Raw genomic sequence first — 17,748 nt, forward strand, 5'->3', positions numbered from 1 at the left:
AAGTGGAAATGAAAGCAGACTTAATTTCTCTTAAACAAAACCCCAAAATGATTAGTTTGAACTGATTTATTCTCACGATAAGAGCAGATCAACTAGGTTTCTAATCTTGGGAGTGTCCACTTTTTTTTCTCTTTTTAATAGAACACAGTTTAGTCTGAACTTTCAAGTCTGACCTTTAACATGCGTGTTCAATTCTGTTCGCTCTCTACACTACAGCCACTTTATCCCTCTCCTGTTACTGTTTTATATCTCACAATAAAAACGGTAGACATTTAAAATGACTCTAATTTGACCACTAGGAGTCATTTCAATCCAGTAAAATTTAAGATGAACTTACAACTTTTACATGTTCCTCAAGACTTTGTCCTTCTAAATGTTGCTTAAAATACCTTGTTAAAGAATGTGCCCTCAGTGAAAAATGGATCAAATATGTTTCTCTTCACCTTAAGCTGTTATTGATTCTTTTATTGATCTATGCCTGTCCACTAAATTGCTAAATGTATCAAAATCATGTGTTACACGGATACTCATTCTGCAGAGAATCTTTAACATCCAAGTCTTATGAAGTTTAACATATTTTTGAATAAAAGAGGGAAAAGCTTTAATATTTTATTTATTGTGATCCGTTAGCTTCATTTGATATCAACTACTACACTTAAACTTGGGCTGGGACTAAAAAAATGTAGCATTTATTCTACATTTTATCTGCTAATACTTGTTCTTAACTACGGAAGAGTATTTGGGCAGTAAAAAAACATGCATTTTGAGAATAAAGTCAGAATTCTGAGATTTAATTTTTCTGGAATTCAATCTCAGAATTCTGACGTTACTCTCAGAATTCTGAGATTAATCTCAGAATTCTGCCATTTTAAATCAAATCTTAGAATTCTGACATTTTCTAAAATCAAATCTCAGAATTCCGATTTTTTTCTCTGAATTCCTACTTTAATCTCAGAATTCTGACATTTTCTAAAATCAAATCTCAGAATTCTGACTTTTTTAAATAAAATCTCAGAATTATCACATTTTCTAGAATTTCGTCTCAGAATTCCGACTTTCTAGAATCTAATCTCAGAATTCTTACTTTTTTTCCTCAAAAATCCTGCTTTAATATCACAATTCTGAAAGAATTTTGATTTCTTTAAAAAAGAAATGGCCCTAATACTCCACCGTACTTTATTGTGTAATAAAAACACTGGCTGTCAAACTGAAAGCCCAACACTCAGAGCTGCCACTTTCTATGACAAATCATTTCATTTGTAGTTTGTACGTACAGATCGTAGTCCATGACAGAGATGTGCAGGCTGACATGATCCATACTATCTGGTGGGATGTCAAAGATGATGGCCTCATTGTAGGTTGGATTCAGCGTGTTCTTTTTTATACTTGTCTTCTTCTTTTTCAAACGTCTCCCGTCACATATGAGGGACACTTTGACATAAGGATCTGATGAACAGAGGAAGAAAAGGTCACTCACTTGTCATGTTTGGACATTCCCCAGGTTCTTATTTAGGGCCCGTCCATATGGAAACGGGTTTAGGTGGACATGCATACTATTTTTGTAGTGAGGCAAAACAAAGAGACAGTTCTAAGGGACCTGAAATGCAATTTTATGAAAACGCCCTAGGGTGGGAAAATCTCAAAATTACATGTAGACAGTGACTATGCTACTTTAGGAAAACACAATGACTTCATATTCCCCAGCTCTCTCTTGCGCTGTCATTCATTGTCTTGTGTTTGGAGATAGTTTGACAGTTTTACCAACTACTGTCAATGAAAAATAACTAAAGTCTGTCTGAAAAGACGCTAGATATCACTAGAACACATCCTATTTTTCGAGATGACAGAAGAGAGGAGAAAAGAAAAAACCAAAACAAACAAAAACTTGAATAAACAAAACGGATCAGTGATTGTTCCATACACAGTCAGCTGCACTGTACATCCACAACTTGTCTGTGACTGTTTATGTGTGCAGTAAATACAGTTAGATTAAGGTTTATGACAGAAAGTCGGTCGTCATCGTTTCCCTTTCCTTCCTCTGACTCGGTTCATTCAGTCTCATTTTCTGTATTGTGTAAAACGTCTTCTTCTTTCTTATTGGTGTAACGTTACGGCGCCACTTACAGTCCTGGCATATGTACTACAGCATTTTGAGCTATTTCCTGAAGCGATGCCGTCTTTACGGAGGAACTGTTTGAAAGCGGCAAAGAAGAAGATTGTTTCCGCTTCGTGCCTTAGAAATCTTCCTGGGCAACTGTTAGCGTAAAAATAACGCCTCTGGTATAATATATGAAAATTTATTACCAACTTGGTTCCAAGATGTCTGTCAAGAGGGCGCAGCCAGATGTATTACTCTAAGTGTTTTGTTTTTACTTAAGCATGAGAGGAAGCCTGGTGTTGGTAATGTGCAGTAAATGTGGATGAGTCGACACCAAGTGTGGAAAAAAACCCATGCCTTCGATAGCATAAATAGCATGACTGTGAAAGCTTCCTGATGAATGCCGATTTCAATCTTCATCAGTCAGTGACAAATCGCTTGGTATGATCCATTATGCCGCATTTCAGTCAGATGTAAGCTGACCTGAATCTATAACAGCAAACAAGAGCAAGTCGCTTTTACAATCCAGTATGCTTGAAGGCACAATTTTGGTAGCTGTACGATTTTTATGATGCACACACTGAAACGATGGCATACAGCTAAATCCCCTCGGTGGATTAATAATGTGACTCACTTTAAAAAAAAACAAAAAAAACATGAAATGTCATTAAACAGGGAAGGAAAAGCATCATGTTCACATCTGAACCCTGGCATTTAATGAACAATAAATGTCACATTTTACAAGTGATATCAGTATTTTTCGGGGGAAAGGAGTGGAACAGCAGTGTATAAAATTAAACAAAACCGCTGGCATCTATTTGCTACTGTCTCGTAATATTGCAAGTGCTGAATGTTAATAACAGCTGAAATAAACAGGACGCAGGAGAAGTGGGGGGTGTTGTGGGGGGGGGGTGCCTGCCTCTGCACTGTTTGTTCATTTTATCTGTCACATTTACAATTGGCTCTTCATGGGAGGAGGCTGTGCGTCATCTCTTTTGACTCATCTGTGAATTGGAGTGAATCACACAGACACACACATGCGGCTACAAGTGCACGCACACACACACACATTTTACCTGAGTATCCGGTGATGTCCATGGCTTTGAGGTTCCTGCACTTGATGACAGTAAGTGTGAGTCTACCTGCAGTTGGCAGGTAGCAAAGTGAAAACATGATCTCTCCAAGGTCAACACTTTCCTGTAGGAATATATATGTACACACACATACACACACACACACACAAAAAAATGATGTTTTAGTTTCACGTTGATATTCAGCACAGCCGCAGTCAAGATGTGCAATAGGTGTACAGTGGCTTGCTCAAGGTCTTTCTGGGAGGAAATCTTGTCTTGTTTGTCTCTGAACGGACTATTGCAATGTGTTCCACTTTCTGAATCATAAAATAATAATAGCAATACATTTATAGGCACCTTACAGGACATTCAAGGTCACCGTACAAAGTATAAATGTCAAATAAAATACAAGAAACAACAAACAAGTGTCTGAAGAGGAGGAAGAGTTTTGAGCCAGGATTTGAAGATGGAGAGAGAATCAGAGTTTCTGATATCATGTGGTAAATTTGTTTCAGAGGCGAGGAGTGAAACGGGCAGGTGGGAGGTTATAGTTGGATGGACGTGTAGGTGTGTTAATGTGGACGAGGTCAGCGAGGTTGTCGATGGCCTTGAAAGTGAGGAGCAGAATCTTTCATATGTGATGCGATGTTTAACTGGGAGCCAGTGGAGTTGCTGGGGAACAGGTGTTATACGGTTTGTGGATGGGTTTCTAGTGATGATGAGTGCTGTGGAGTTTTGGTACCAGTTGAGTTTATGGATGGAATTGTCAGGTGGACCGAGCAGAAGTGAACTACTATAGTCCAGGGCGTGATGTGACCACAGTGTGAACCAAGATGGCGGTACTGCTCAGTGAGTGACATTATTGATGTGTGATTTGAATGATTAACAGTCAAAACATCAGTGTCCTCTCTTGTGATGTCAAATAATCACTATTGAGACTAATACGCTAGCTGATTGTAGCTTATTTGGAAACATGCATTAATGAGCCAATAAGTTATAAGCCAAAACATTTACATTTTTATGATCCGATTATAGCATCATGAGTCTCCTCAGGTACGGCAATGCATTTTAATGATAATGTTTGGTGGAAAGGTTTGGTTTTAGTTTAGACTCCAAACTAACCCTTTACACCAAATAATATTACAATTCATATACAGTATGTCTCTATTGTGAACTATAGGGGCTGTATAGAAAAGAATGTTCTGTTAAGTTTAGACATTATGCAAACTATTATTTCCTGCACATACTATATGGATGTCTGTGCATAAACCAGGGAGTTAGAGCCTTTTTTTAATTAGCTTTGCTTAACATAAAGAGAACAAACAGAGCAAACATTGACGCTCGTGTCTTAACCTTAGTAGAGTTTTCATTTGCTATATTTAAGAGATTAATTATATGTTTATAGAGATGTGTATGCTTTTTGTATTCAGTTCAATTTTCAAACTGAAATGTACACCTTTTCTTAAACTTAAAGTGCAGTGGTGATGGAAAACAGTACTATCTCCATTGAATGTTACTTTTTTCACCAAAAATACTTATATTATTACACAATACAACACTGACTCCAAGGAAAAGTACCCGTGTCCATGCTACTGCTATGCCTTTAACGCATTAACCAGTACAGTAACATAAAAAATGTTTACCAGTGCTGTTAATATAGGGCAGTTGTGGCTTTGGGTGGTGGTCTAATAAATTTGTTAAGCACCGTATGTTTGAGGTTTCTTATGTGAATATATTAAAGTGGCTGTTTCCCAGCTGCTCCCAGCAAAAACAATTCTCTGTAGAGAACCTCTCAACTGAGGAAAAACCCTTCATGTTATCCAGACATCAGTAATTTTACTGCAGGAATTGGGTTTATTCTAAAGTCAAGGCTAATCTACTGTATGTATTTGCCACACGTCCTTATTTTCAATGCCGTTTTCATTACATCATCAAAATGCACGTTTTGTTTCTTCCAAATAATCACTATCGCTTAAGAAAACAGATAAAAGCTCAGTGTAAACCACTTACTAACAAAATCAACAAGAGAATTAGCCTCAGTAAGTTTTGTGCGGAGGCTTGCATTATTCCGATCCCTTGTGTAGACAATGTATATTATTCTAAGGACTTTAAAGTAGAGACCATATGTACTATAGGGACAGTCGTGTAGGAGTCTCCTCTGAGATAGTACTCTTCAGTGGAATAATCCGTCCCATGTGAGTTCTGAGGCCCGTCCATAAAACAGTATTAAGGTTGCAGCGACCTCTAATCACTCTGAATGAGCTTGGTGAGAGTCTTGTTGATACACAAATCCCAACACTGCCCGCGTGAGTGCAGTGGTCTTAACGTCTCCTCGTATGTAATGCTGCGATTTGTCATCTTTTTCTTTTTGGAAGGCCGGGATTTCACTTGAAGGGTGTTGTGGTACAGCCATAATGTGAGCGCACAGCATAAATGCCCACTGTTGTTAAAGCATGAAGTGACACTTTAATTAACCTTGTAGAAACACAAGTTGGCTTGTTGCCATCACCGATGCAGCTGTAACAGTGTTTTTTTTTTTTTGGGGGGGAGTTGACCTGAATATATGGTATGACAATTAATCACCAGGAAATTTAGAAGACATTCATTGTCCCACAGTATGGATCTTTCCTGACTCGATGGTCCCTCTGACTTATAGCACACCCATTATATAATAATTTTTGTCTTCCAGTGAAATATTAAATTTGCCGGCGTTAAATTAGGCTCATATATTCAGGGGAATGGATTCTGACAACTTTGATTCTGACAACTTGAGCTCATCATATGTTGTCATCATCAGGTCAATAATACAGTTTGTAACACACTTTTTGATTAAATTTAGAACAAACATTCACTCATGTGACAATCTTAAGGTCACATTTTCACAATTCTATAATTAACAATTAAAACCCATTTTGACTCTTTGGCTTTAGACCCAGCATGAGATGTTTTGTTTTATCTTTTTTTATTGTTTTTTATTTTATGTGTTTTATATTTTTCTACAGTATTTTATTGTTTTATTGTTTGTTTTTAGGTCTACTAGGTCTTATATTTCTATAATGTATTTGTTTTATTTATCTCTGATGTACAGAGATACATTTCAGCTATTTCAGCTGTTGTTGTTTTAAAAGTGTTTTGTGACCCGGTACGAACAAGGGCCTGGTGACCTGGTGGCCCTGGAGTTCTCACCGTGTGTGCGTGGGTTTTCTCCGGGTTCTCCCGCAGTTCAAAAACATGCACCAATGGGGATTAGGTAAATTAGACACTCGAAATTGACTGTAGGTGTGAGAGTGAGAGTGGAGGGTTGTTTATCTCCATATGTGGTGACCCTGTGATGGACTGGTGAACTGTCCAGGGTGTGACCCCGTCTATCGCCCAATGTGAGCTGGATTTGGCACAGTACCCCCCACGACCCTCATATGGAGGATAAAGTGGTAGAAGATCGATGGATGGATTGAAATTGCCATGGGAATAATAAACAACACCTTGTATGGACATCCTGGGGGTGTGTGTTTATAGGTGAAATATTCAGGCTTTACAGAATGCATTTTTTTGTCTTTTTATGTGTTGTTGAGTTGAGGTTATGATTCATTTCATATCGCATTTAAAAAAAAACATAGAAAATGGTAGTAGCAATAATTGTGCAGAAGTCACTAAAAAGACCGTTTTTATTTCATTTTTGTTCATAAAAATGAGCCAAGTGAACTTTGAACTGCAACCTTTTGCTCAGGTGTGTTTATATAGCTGGTTTCAGATTGCCTAGGTTGTTCTAAAAAAAAGGATATAAGACACTATATTGCACATTCTTACAGCCTCTGTATCTACGTAAAAAAACAGCCTAAATGCTCCATTTTTCTCTCTGCGACTTTTAATTGTCATTATATACAAGAACAGTCAACTTCAAAATTCCACTCTCTTGTATTTATAAGATAATTTCCTCTTATTTAGTGATCACTTTCACTATATCACAGTCAAGACAAAATAGTTTTGCTGAGCTTGAACACACTCATGAGAACTAGCCGCTCTCCTACAGGATCATTATCTCAGGTCAATGTTATCGACAAATATCTCTGTTTGATCTACGAGCTGAAGAAAACTGCTGGCTGTTTTCGCTCCCTTGTCTGCTCATTAAGCTGCAGTGTTCTTAAGATGAGCCTGTATATTACCCGAGACTTTCATTATGCACTAATTCATGTTTGCTTTTTGTTACTAAAATCCCACCATCTGTGCCTTCTTTATGTTGCCAATCTTGAATTTAATGTGAGCAAGGGATTTTGTCATAAAATCATTTGGAGGTTCAATAAAGTTTGCGTGCCAAAGAGAGCGACCCGGCGTTTCTGCCTCCTAAGCAATAAGGCTGAGATTATTGAACAATCCTTGAAGGAGCTCAAGTTCAACAACTGAAGGGGGTAAAACCGTCTGATGTGAGGGCACGGAGGAGGCGATAAAGTGATGAGCGCTGCAAGGTGCCAAACATGGTGCCAAATACACCCGCAAGCTGAGGTTCCAAAACGGGTCTCTGGGCTCAAAGTAACAATGCCAAAAGAAAAAAAAACAAAAAACAATTACATGAGTGAGCTGTGCGACAGAAATGTCTTTGTATATTTGCATCTAGTTATGTCGTGTTTTTTCCAATTAAAAAAAAAAGTGAGGATCTAAATGCCATTGCTGAGTGATGCTTTCCTAATGAAGGAAGGAAGGATTTTAATTCCCTCAGCATTTAATTCTCACATTAACTTTCCCAAAATAGATGACCTTGTCTTGTTGATTGTTTTTTAATTTCTCCGTCCAATAATAAATTATACTATCTGTGCATTTTGTGGATTTTAACATTTAATCAATGCTCATGTTGTGCTTTCTAGTTTTATTTTATTTATATTGTAATTCGATACGAGAAATAAATAGTCGTGGTAATGTTGTTGTGGCAACATTACACCAGATTAATTTTTTAAAAAATCGATTGACATCTAAAACACTGGGGAGACTACAAGACTACAAAGTGACTGGATCAACCTCAAGCAACATGACCTGGACAATTGTCCTGGACACTTTAGGGACAGCTGATGTCAATTTGAGAAAGTCCTTATTTCATGACTAAAGTCACTAATGAAGGGAAGTCAGCAAACTGTGGAACTCAATTTAAATCAACGTAAAAAAAATGTGTTGATTCAACAATAAAGTCTAAATTGTTAAGTAGGACACTTCAGCTGTATGCTCAGTGGTAGTTACTGTACTAACTAAATGAAGTAACACAGTTGAGATCCTGTCTATGTGAGAAATACAGATAATACACAGGACATTAGCTAGGACTTTGTTCTGTGATACTGAATCTAGGAAATGGATACTTACACTGGTGGCATATTGGATGTCCCTCCAAATGTTCGTCTCCCTGGAGAGGTCTGACGTCTCAAACAAGTTGTCGAGCACCACCTCTCCGATCATATCGTGCCGGGAAAACCGGTCAAAGTCAAAGACGCTCATGTGGAGCTTCCTGGCGGGCAGCTCGTCATAAGGCACGGGAAACTGGAAGCTCTCGCTGAATGTAGGGTTGAGAGTCTTCCGGTGGACGCGAGTCTGGAACTTCTTGCGGTCGGGCAGCAGGTAGACCTTCACGTATGGGTCAGACGTGCCGCATAAGTCTTTGGCGGGCAGATCTACAGCCTTGAGGATGTTGACCAAGAGGGCCTCGTTTTCGTAGTCGTACTTGAGAGAGAAGTTAATCCTGCCACAGTTTTTGCTGTCGTTCTTGGATGAATCGTCTGATTCCAGGGTCTTCTGTTGGTAGAGCTCTGGCTGGATGCGACCAATGCTGGTGGGCTTTTCGTCTTTGTCTACCATGTAGTCATTTCCCAGGTCGAGACTGCCTACCTGCATCTGCCTGGGCAGGTGCCTTTTAAATGAATTGTGCCTACAGAGACGGAGAAGGAGGCAGAGAAAACAGATGGTTAGTGTTCAGGCTCTGAAGTACAAATGACCAGGGAAACTCTATATTTAATGAACATTGACTGAGGCGGTTGTGTCACCTCGCACGTTCTCACATCTGTTGAAGATGCAGTTTATCAGAGACCGAACAAGCATTTGGCCTGATGCCTTTTTTGAGATTTTTAGTTGTTTATATTGTTTTTGATGAAAACCATCAGTCCGGGAAGTCTACCTGTTCTCATGCCACTGCCAATCTTGTAATGTGCTCAGAATATGAATTAAGAAAATGCATGTACCTGTGACTGACAATGCATGAGACATCTAAGGGAGAAGAGCCATGGAAAAACAAACTATGACATGTGTCCATACTTTTTCAGAACCCTACATTTTACATTTTTTCTGCTTGTAGTCTATATACACATCATACACTTGTTATGTTTCCCTATTAGCACAACAAAACATACAGTCCTGCTTTTTCTCGCAAAGGCACTTTCTCCTTTATATTTCATTAATACTCATGAAGAAGCCACATATAATTAGCTTTGCCATAATGAGCTGCAAAGAGATGCCTCTGAGGCAGAGAGCAACAGTGTTTATTATAATTAACTTTGTAGACACCAAATTGCCGAGATAGAAAATATCTACCCTCATTAGTGATACATTTAGAGGATTTCAAGCAAATATGCCACATGATGTTGTGTCTCGGATTCTGCTTTACTGTGCCTGCACGCCCAGAGCATTTATTTCCACATGGATGCCCACATTACACATACACAGAGAGTATACGTGACTAACCGAGTGGAGGAAGCTGGCTCAGTGGTTTGTCTCTGCATGCGTTGTGTGCGGCGCAGGAAGTGCTCCCTCATGGAGAGCTGCACATCAGTGGGGATGTCAGGAGATGTATGGCTTATCTTCACTGCTGCCTCCAGGAAGCCCATCGAGCCCACGGGGTCCTTCACCTTCTCTGTCGCCATGGTGACTGGCGTATGCTGGGGACTGGGCAGTGGGAGGGGCGACGGGAGCGGGCAGTGCTCTGGGCCACAGGCTGGGGTGAGGGATGGACTGGGGAAATGGGCCTTAGTCCGCCAAGGCACCCAGCACAGCTTCCAGGAGATGAATGTAAGGAGGCCCACCAGAGCCAGGCCACAGACCACAAACACACCAAGCAGGAGGCCAAAAGTAGCGTCTGGTGAGCCACGGGACCGAAAACAAAGGTTCACACAATATGGACAAACAGATGGTGATGACAAGAGTGAGAGAGAGGACAGAGAGAGAGAGAGAGAGTCGATTAGCGCATGATTTTTCAAATTGTCTTGTGCTTTTTATATAAGACTGGGACAGCTAGCCAAGAACATGGGGAGATGTGCTTCATAAATATTAAAGTAACCTCCATTAGTCTTTTCAGTTCAGCCAAGGGATAAGAAAAGCATAGGAGCATAGTAATGCAAACATAATTCAAGTGCAGTCTCAAACACACGCACACACTTACACACAGATAATTTGCTCACTGTAGAGGTAAAAGTAATCATAGTCTGACAAATGTTTGAAAATCAATTCTGTCTATCTAAATAAAAAAAAAAGGTGTCTGCAGGTTTCCTCTGTTATTTCTCTAACATGGAACAGATTAAAAAAAACAGAGCACAGCACAGTCAACCTCGCTTATTTCCCTGTGTTTTGAAAACTGGGGATAAAAAAGAGGTACACAAAGACCTGGAGACGCACCAGGAATGCTGACAAGCACTCTCCAAAGATTCATGTGGACCAGCGGTAAAAAAAAAAGAACAAACACAGGAAACATACAGCATTGTATCTCTTTGGCCTTTGGGATGCTTGCCAGACTCACTCCATTCTTGAGTATATTTCATCAGTTGACTACTTGGTAGTGTTTCTCTCACACAGGGATTGAATTCAATTCGGTAAATTTCGCTGGAGAGTTATTTTTCCACTGTGATTGCTTTGATTTATCTATAATAACTCAGTGCTGAGGAACGTCTCGGTGGCCTCTCGGAGGATCCATGCCCCCCCTCCCCACCCCATGTCTCCACAAAACACTCCAGAGATAACAGGAAGCTGCTTCAATACACATTGAATTAGCACTTTTCTAATATTTCCCTTTTTTTTGTCTCTGGTGTAAAGAGTGCATGTATTTATTCAGGGTTAGGTTTGTAGAGTACACATGTGATTATTCAGATTTTGCCATTCAAGACATTTTCTCATGAAATTGCACAAATAAATGGGATTTCATGATCAAAAAAGTAAATGGAGCATCCACAAAAGGGAAATTTATAGCTTAGCCAAGCGGTTGGACAGGATTTCCAGTATCCAGGATTTATGCCTTAGGAGGATTTCTCAGCTGTCCTCGGCCCTATAGCCTCTCCATGTCATCTCAGATTTCACACAGCTCTCCACAAAGCCTCATCTCGACTGGACTGTTGCTGGCAGTCATGGCGAGCCGACGCCAACCCTTCTCTGTGCACTGAAATACTCCAGCAAACACCCCGTGGTGAAAGTCTGTCACAACAAAGTGAGTTGACAGGTAAGAAGTTTGTATTTGGGCACATTGGCTGGTTTCCCTTTTCCCGCAGAGGCAGCGCTCTTTAAAATTAGTTTTCACTCTCTGACAGAATGGACTCCCCACAGATATTCAGGGGTTGATGCCAAGCTAATTATTATTGGACTTAATTATGTTTGATGGACACTAATATCGTGCCTTACATTTATGAAGTTATGATTGCATTAACACAGTAGGGATAATATTGGTATTTTATGAAGTTAGAGGAAGTTAAGTCTGGTCAGTTTAGCCTCTATTTTCAGTAAATTTGGTCAAATTAGAACTGTTTTGACAAAGCTGAATTGGAATTTACGAGTATCTGTGGTTTTCTCCGATTTCCTCCCACGGTCCGAAAAACATGCAAAGGAAGAGTGTAAGAGAACACATGAATCACGTCTGTGTGTTCAGATTTGACAGGGTGCTGAAGTAAATTGCGCTAATCAAGTGAAACATGTTTTTAAACGCTATAATGGCCCCCGTGAGCTACATCTCACAGCCTCTATCGTGCTGACCATGACGCCTGCTGATTAACGAAGTAAATCAAAACCAAACTACATACACTTCGACCCTGTTCACACCTGGTATTAACATAAGTCCTGAGTGATCTGATCACAAGCTCTTTTCAGTAGACATGAGTACATACCACTGTGTTTGTGGTGTCTCTACTGCTGCTGTATAACAAACTGACCGTCTGGGATATTAAGAATGAAGTTGAATTTGAACTGATCACACAAAGTACAGTCAAAGGTGGTCCTAGGACACATGCAGCCACTTTCCTGACCCTGCATGACCACAGTTTGTCCTCACAATGCATTGTTGTTGCATTGCTTTTTCACTAATCAGAGCTAAGAAGTAAATGTATTTGTATCTACCCCCAAATCCTATTTCATGTTACATCAGCACGAGAAGAGCTTTGATTGACTGCAGCTCTCCGTTGACAGTAGACACATCTGTACAATCATGCATCATTGTGTATTTGAATGCAGGGTGGGGGTCATCTGGGATCACAGGAAACGCATCCAGGTCACACTTTAATGCCAGGTGTGAGCAGTTTTACTTCACTGTGCCTTAATATGATTGGATCCCTCTGGGTGGATGTTAATACCAGGTCTGAGTGAGGCTTTATGTATTTTTGATATGACCATTTAAGTGTACTTTACAGGTAAAACCACCTACACTTAGAAATGATGATGTTCACAGCTGCTTCAATTCAGTTTTATTTGTATAGCAACGATTCATAACATACATTATCTCAAAGCACTTTACATGGGCAGGTGAAGACCTTACAATTATTGTGGAGGAAGCCAGCAGGAACGCAACGAGCAAAACAGTAGAGGAAACGTCTAAATTTGAAGAGGAAGAGGAAGAGAGTTCTGAGGGAACCAGAGTTAGAGTGTACGAACATCTGCCTCGACTGGTTGGGGTAGCAGAGAGGAGAGAAAGGAGGTTTGTGAGGGCGAGGTGTGTGAAGAAAAGAATGGAGAGGAGAGCACAGAGCAGAGATAGAGACCAGGAAGGTAACCGGTGTATTTTAGCAGAGGTGGAAAGAGGTGTATGATGAGGACAGGTGAATAAATGATGAGGACAAGTGAATTGGTGTTAATTAATGTCCCTGAGCGAGTGAGAAAGTTGAAGCATATGTGACCTTTGACCCATTTTGACTGATACATTATATGTTTACATATTTTATTTTGTCAGCACTTTAATTTGCAAAGCTTTGCCTTTAATCAAAAACAATTCATGTGAGATTTGTGTCCCCTTGTCCTTTTTGCACGACACAAGAAAGAACCCCAACTTTGTTAAAAAAAAAGTAACACAGTAAATTTTAAACAAGCTACTTTTTTTACTTAAACTTGAGTCCTTTTTAGACCAGAACTTTTACTCTTATCATGAAAATAGTGGTACTAATACTTGAATATTTCAGTACTCTTTACGTCTCTTTTTGAACATTACAAACGCTGTGAGGTATGTTTTTGTCGTTTCTTTATTTTCACTTGTGTTTCTATTATAATCAAAGCAGCTGGATGTGAATCACGCATCTGTCATCCACCTCGGTGCGGTGTGATAAGGTTAATGAGAGAGCTCCGCCACTACGTTGCCTACAGAAAAAAACAAGTTATTTCTATCACAATGACTGAAAAAGCAGACGGGCTGAAGCTGCAATGCCTCTAATTTCTCAGTGCCTTCCAGCGTATGCAGAGAGCTAATGATGCAGTGATAGTGAGACATTGACAGAAGGCCGGGAGTGAACGTTAAAGAAAGAGAGAGTGATATAAAAACCATCGCTCTTCCTCTCCAGACAGACGGGTAATGGGGCAGAGCTTTGTGAACATATTACGCCCTCCGGACACCACCTCCCCTGACAGCATGGGACTTGAATGACCTCAGGGTTTAGTGCCCCATTAATGATTACACCCATGCTGCGGAGGAGTGGACTATCACTATCCTGCAGTGAATCAAAACCCTCTTCCCAGGTTCTTCCAAGCTGAGAAAAAAAAATCACAGCCAATACTTGAGAGGCTGAATCAATCTTGATGTAGAGCTCTTTCAGGAGTCTTTCAGGGGAAGGGCTAAAGGGCAGGGCAGAGGAACCGCTGTGTGAAAGAAAAAAAATTGAGTTACCAGCTAATGCCCTCTAAGGTGGGTAACTTCTATGAATGCAACAGCAGCTCCACAGTCAGCGCACGGAAAGAAAGTTAGTAACAAGCTGAACCACACTGACCCGTGTGTCTTGCAGGACTTGCAGATTTTGTGCCGAGTTGGTTTGATTCTGTCGTGAAGTCAAAGTCTAGATTTCATCAGGTGTTTCTGAGGGTGCATAAATTTAATTAGAGTGCAAAGTGAAACCCAAGGGCCCTTTTTTGTGTCACCATCAAGTGCTTTCAAATCTAACCTGGTTTCCATAGTAACCAGGCGATTAGAGAGCGACTATGCAATCTATATGATGTAACGAAGGGACTCGTCTTGAGCACGAAAAGTCCACTCACACTGAAGATGCTACAATGAAACATTACAACCTTGAAGTATCCAGAGCGCTATATGTTTAATTATTAATTGTTGTTGTAATAATAATAATAATAATAATACCAGAGCAAACATGACACACAGTATGATAATAAGTTACCAAACTGCGTGAAAATAAAGCTGATGCTGACATCTTTTTTCGCTGACCAGAGGCTGGACAGTAGTGTTCATGGACTGCAGTATCAACATCTGGCTAATCTGGTTAACACTTGGACATACAGTGCATCAGTGTTTTTGAAAAAAAGACAAAATGAAAAGGGGTTTGGCCGATGTCCCTTTCTCTGACATTGAACATTGACAGTCAGCCATCAGGGGGCGATTGAGATGGTTTAGTGCTAGTTTTGGGAGCCATCAATTGATTCATCTTTATATGCAATCTGTGGCTTGGAAGGTTAGGAAACTATTCTTCGAGTTTGCTTCAAGTGTTAAACTTACATTTTGAGTATAGTTGCATCTTTTTGCAAATATTACATGAGAGAAAACATGTAGCTAAAGAGAAACCTGCTCTCACTTATACAGGTGTGGTGATACTCCTGTGTGGTCTGGCCGTGTGTTTGCGGTGTCCATTGTGAACTTTACGTCGTACAGGTAATGCACCTTGCCCGTTCATCTCCTCCTTTGCATGCGCAAATTGCGCATTGGTAACGTGGTCTCCACTTGTTGCAGTGTGGCTGATCAGTGGCTGGGTGGCTCCGTGGGAAGTTCTCCTGGGTGCCTGCAAGGTAGGTCGGCATTTTCCTGCCCTTCTGTCTGTTGCCGTGGGAGCTCTGCAGTTTTGTTGCGCTGCATCCTCCGGTTGTCCGTGGTGACCCTGGAGATGGTTGCTTTGTTTTTTTTTTCCTGGTCCTGGTTTCTGCCTTTAGTTTTTCTCCTTGTGTTGGTTGGAGTGTGGGCCTCATACATGTATGCAAATCATATTAAAGGAACTTGTGTTTGTTTTACAGTTTGCCATTAATTTGGCTTTTATATATTCTTTTGTTGTCAATTTAAATTAGTTTGCTTCACAATTGCCCCACTGGTGCCCTAATGGATAAGAAGGCTGTGCTTTTATATGCCCCTTGAGTCACAAGACCACTAAAGTGGCCTCTAGAGTAAAAAATATAATTTGTAATGGAGTGTCTTTCTAGTGGAGAAAAGTGATGCAGTGCCCTATAATATGCCCTTGCAACTTCTTCTCCTGTGGGTGCCCTTCCAATCAAAAAGGCTGCCGTTATGAAGTTCTCTACTGCCCCTACATGACAGTGTCCCAAAGGGTGTCCTTAGAGGAAATGATATTCAGTGCTGTATAGAAAGTGGCCATCTCTGTGATAGAAAGTGATTCTGTGTTGTAAAGGATGTCCCTGTATACCAGTGTGTGAATGTGGGAAGTGTGATGTTCAGCAGGTGCCCTAATGGGATAAACTCCTGGCTCTGTACACGTGCCTTTTTGATTTAAAACCTATTTAATTCCCTCTTAGCGTCTGTTTAGTGTCCATATAGAGGTCCCAGGTCGCACCTAGTACATACCTGCCTTAATATGACCATCCTGATATTTAGGCCGCCTGGATTTATTTGGATTATAAGGCTGTAGACTTGTCAAAAAATGTTCAATGAGTGAGTGCTTCTGCCTCTTTTTCCAAAATGATTTCCCTTTCAATATCCACCTGATTCCTGCCCCACTGTTGCACAGTAGGTGCCCTTTTTATTTTCGCCCCTGCTCTTCCAAATGTCTGTGCACGCCATTGGTTTGCTTAGTTTCTGTTAATTGCAGAGTGTTCGCTGACTGTTATTTTAATTATTTGGATTAGCTGTGGTTGGTTTCATTATTTCAATTGAATATTGCTTCATTATTTGAACATTGCTTTATTTCATTACCAGCTCACTATCTGCCAGATTGTCTTGTGTTTTTGGCCAAGCTCTCCTGCGTTCTTAGTTTGATTTTTCTACCTGACCTGTTTCACGTTTTGACCTTTGGATTTCTGTTTGCCGCTTATTGGATTTGTTTGCCTTGCTTGAACTCAATCTCCATTTGAACTGATTTGTGCCTCCGTCGTGCTTTGGGGGCTTTTTCTCTGCCAGTTCAACTTCACAAGTGGTAACAAATCACGCCGCATAATCCATGCTGAAAAGTTACATTACAGTTCATGTAACAGGTTGGACAAAGAAAACAAATCTAAACCAGCTTTTATTCCCAGCAGGTATTCACAGTGAACGCTGCGCATGCTGTCCAAGTTATATGCGCTGTCTTTGTGATCTTTCTTTGCAAATGCATCACAAATTGGCCTTTTTCACAGCAGACATTTTGACATGTCATAGAAGCACAGCAGGTATTACTGATAACATTAACAATGGCTCTTTTCAGTTCTAGCATTCCCAGCGAGGGACACCTGTGTGACGGCAAGCCAACGCGAACAATACCGGCACCCTGAAACTCCCGCAGTTAAATCGAAATTCATCATCGGTTTCTTTATTTACCCGTGTGGTTTTCCTGCAGCGACATGTCAAAATGTCTGCCGTGAGAAAGGTCTAAAAAGAAAGAACTATTTAGAATTTTTACTAGTTGACATTAGAGACAATTTCTTTAGTTTACTGTTCTACTCATTGACTCATTTCAAACTGGAATGTTTGCTTTATCATTCAAATTGCATGAGCTGAAGCTATTTTCACTGCATCTTGCACTGGTCTGCATTTATAGGGCGCTTTTCTAAGTCTTGATGACTGGAGTTTTGCCATTCACACAGCTGCATCTATGTACAGAGCGTTTTCTGTCACAGAACATGACGGCTGTCAGGAGCAACGTGGGGTCTTACCCACGGACACAGTCGGGAATTTAATCCGCAACCTTCGAGTTGAAAGACGACTCGCTCTATCACAGAGCTAACGTCAATCATTTCGTTTTTTCGTATTTGAGGATTCCAGTCATTTTTACTTGCTCTTTTTCATGACATACATTTCAGTGAAGACCAGATTTGTGCTTTTAATGTGGATATCTTATTTCCTCGCTTGAAGAGAAGAAAATAGACCTGGGTGATTAAGTTTTACTTTTACAGTCTCTACAACTCTGTGATTAATAACAGTAAGTTGGCCCTGATCCTGTCTGTGCC

General features: G+C 40.3%; 1 protein-coding gene across 1 annotated transcript in view; it reads right to left on the minus strand.

Moving 5' to 3' along the window:
- syt6a (synaptotagmin VIa) overlaps nucleotides 1-17,748 on the minus strand; it is a 55,795-nt gene that overhangs the window by 1,947 nt on the left and 36,100 nt on the right. The window contains exons 2-5 of the mRNA XM_044039318.1: nucleotides 9,886-10,276; nucleotides 8,518-9,076; nucleotides 3,175-3,295; nucleotides 1,275-1,446 (exon numbers count right to left, since the gene is read on the minus strand). Of these exons, the coding sequence (XP_043895253.1) occupies nucleotides 1,275-1,446; nucleotides 3,175-3,295; nucleotides 8,518-9,076; nucleotides 9,886-10,276 (1,243 nt within the window). The remainder of the gene's footprint in view (nucleotides 1-1,274; nucleotides 1,447-3,174; nucleotides 3,296-8,517; nucleotides 9,077-9,885; nucleotides 10,277-17,748) is intronic.

The sequence above is a fragment of the Solea senegalensis genome, linkage group LG11 (genome assembly GCF_019176455.1).
Source record: "Solea senegalensis isolate Sse05_10M linkage group LG11, IFAPA_SoseM_1, whole genome shotgun sequence".
Lineage (NCBI taxonomy): Eukaryota > Metazoa > Chordata > Actinopteri > Pleuronectiformes > Soleidae > Solea > Solea senegalensis.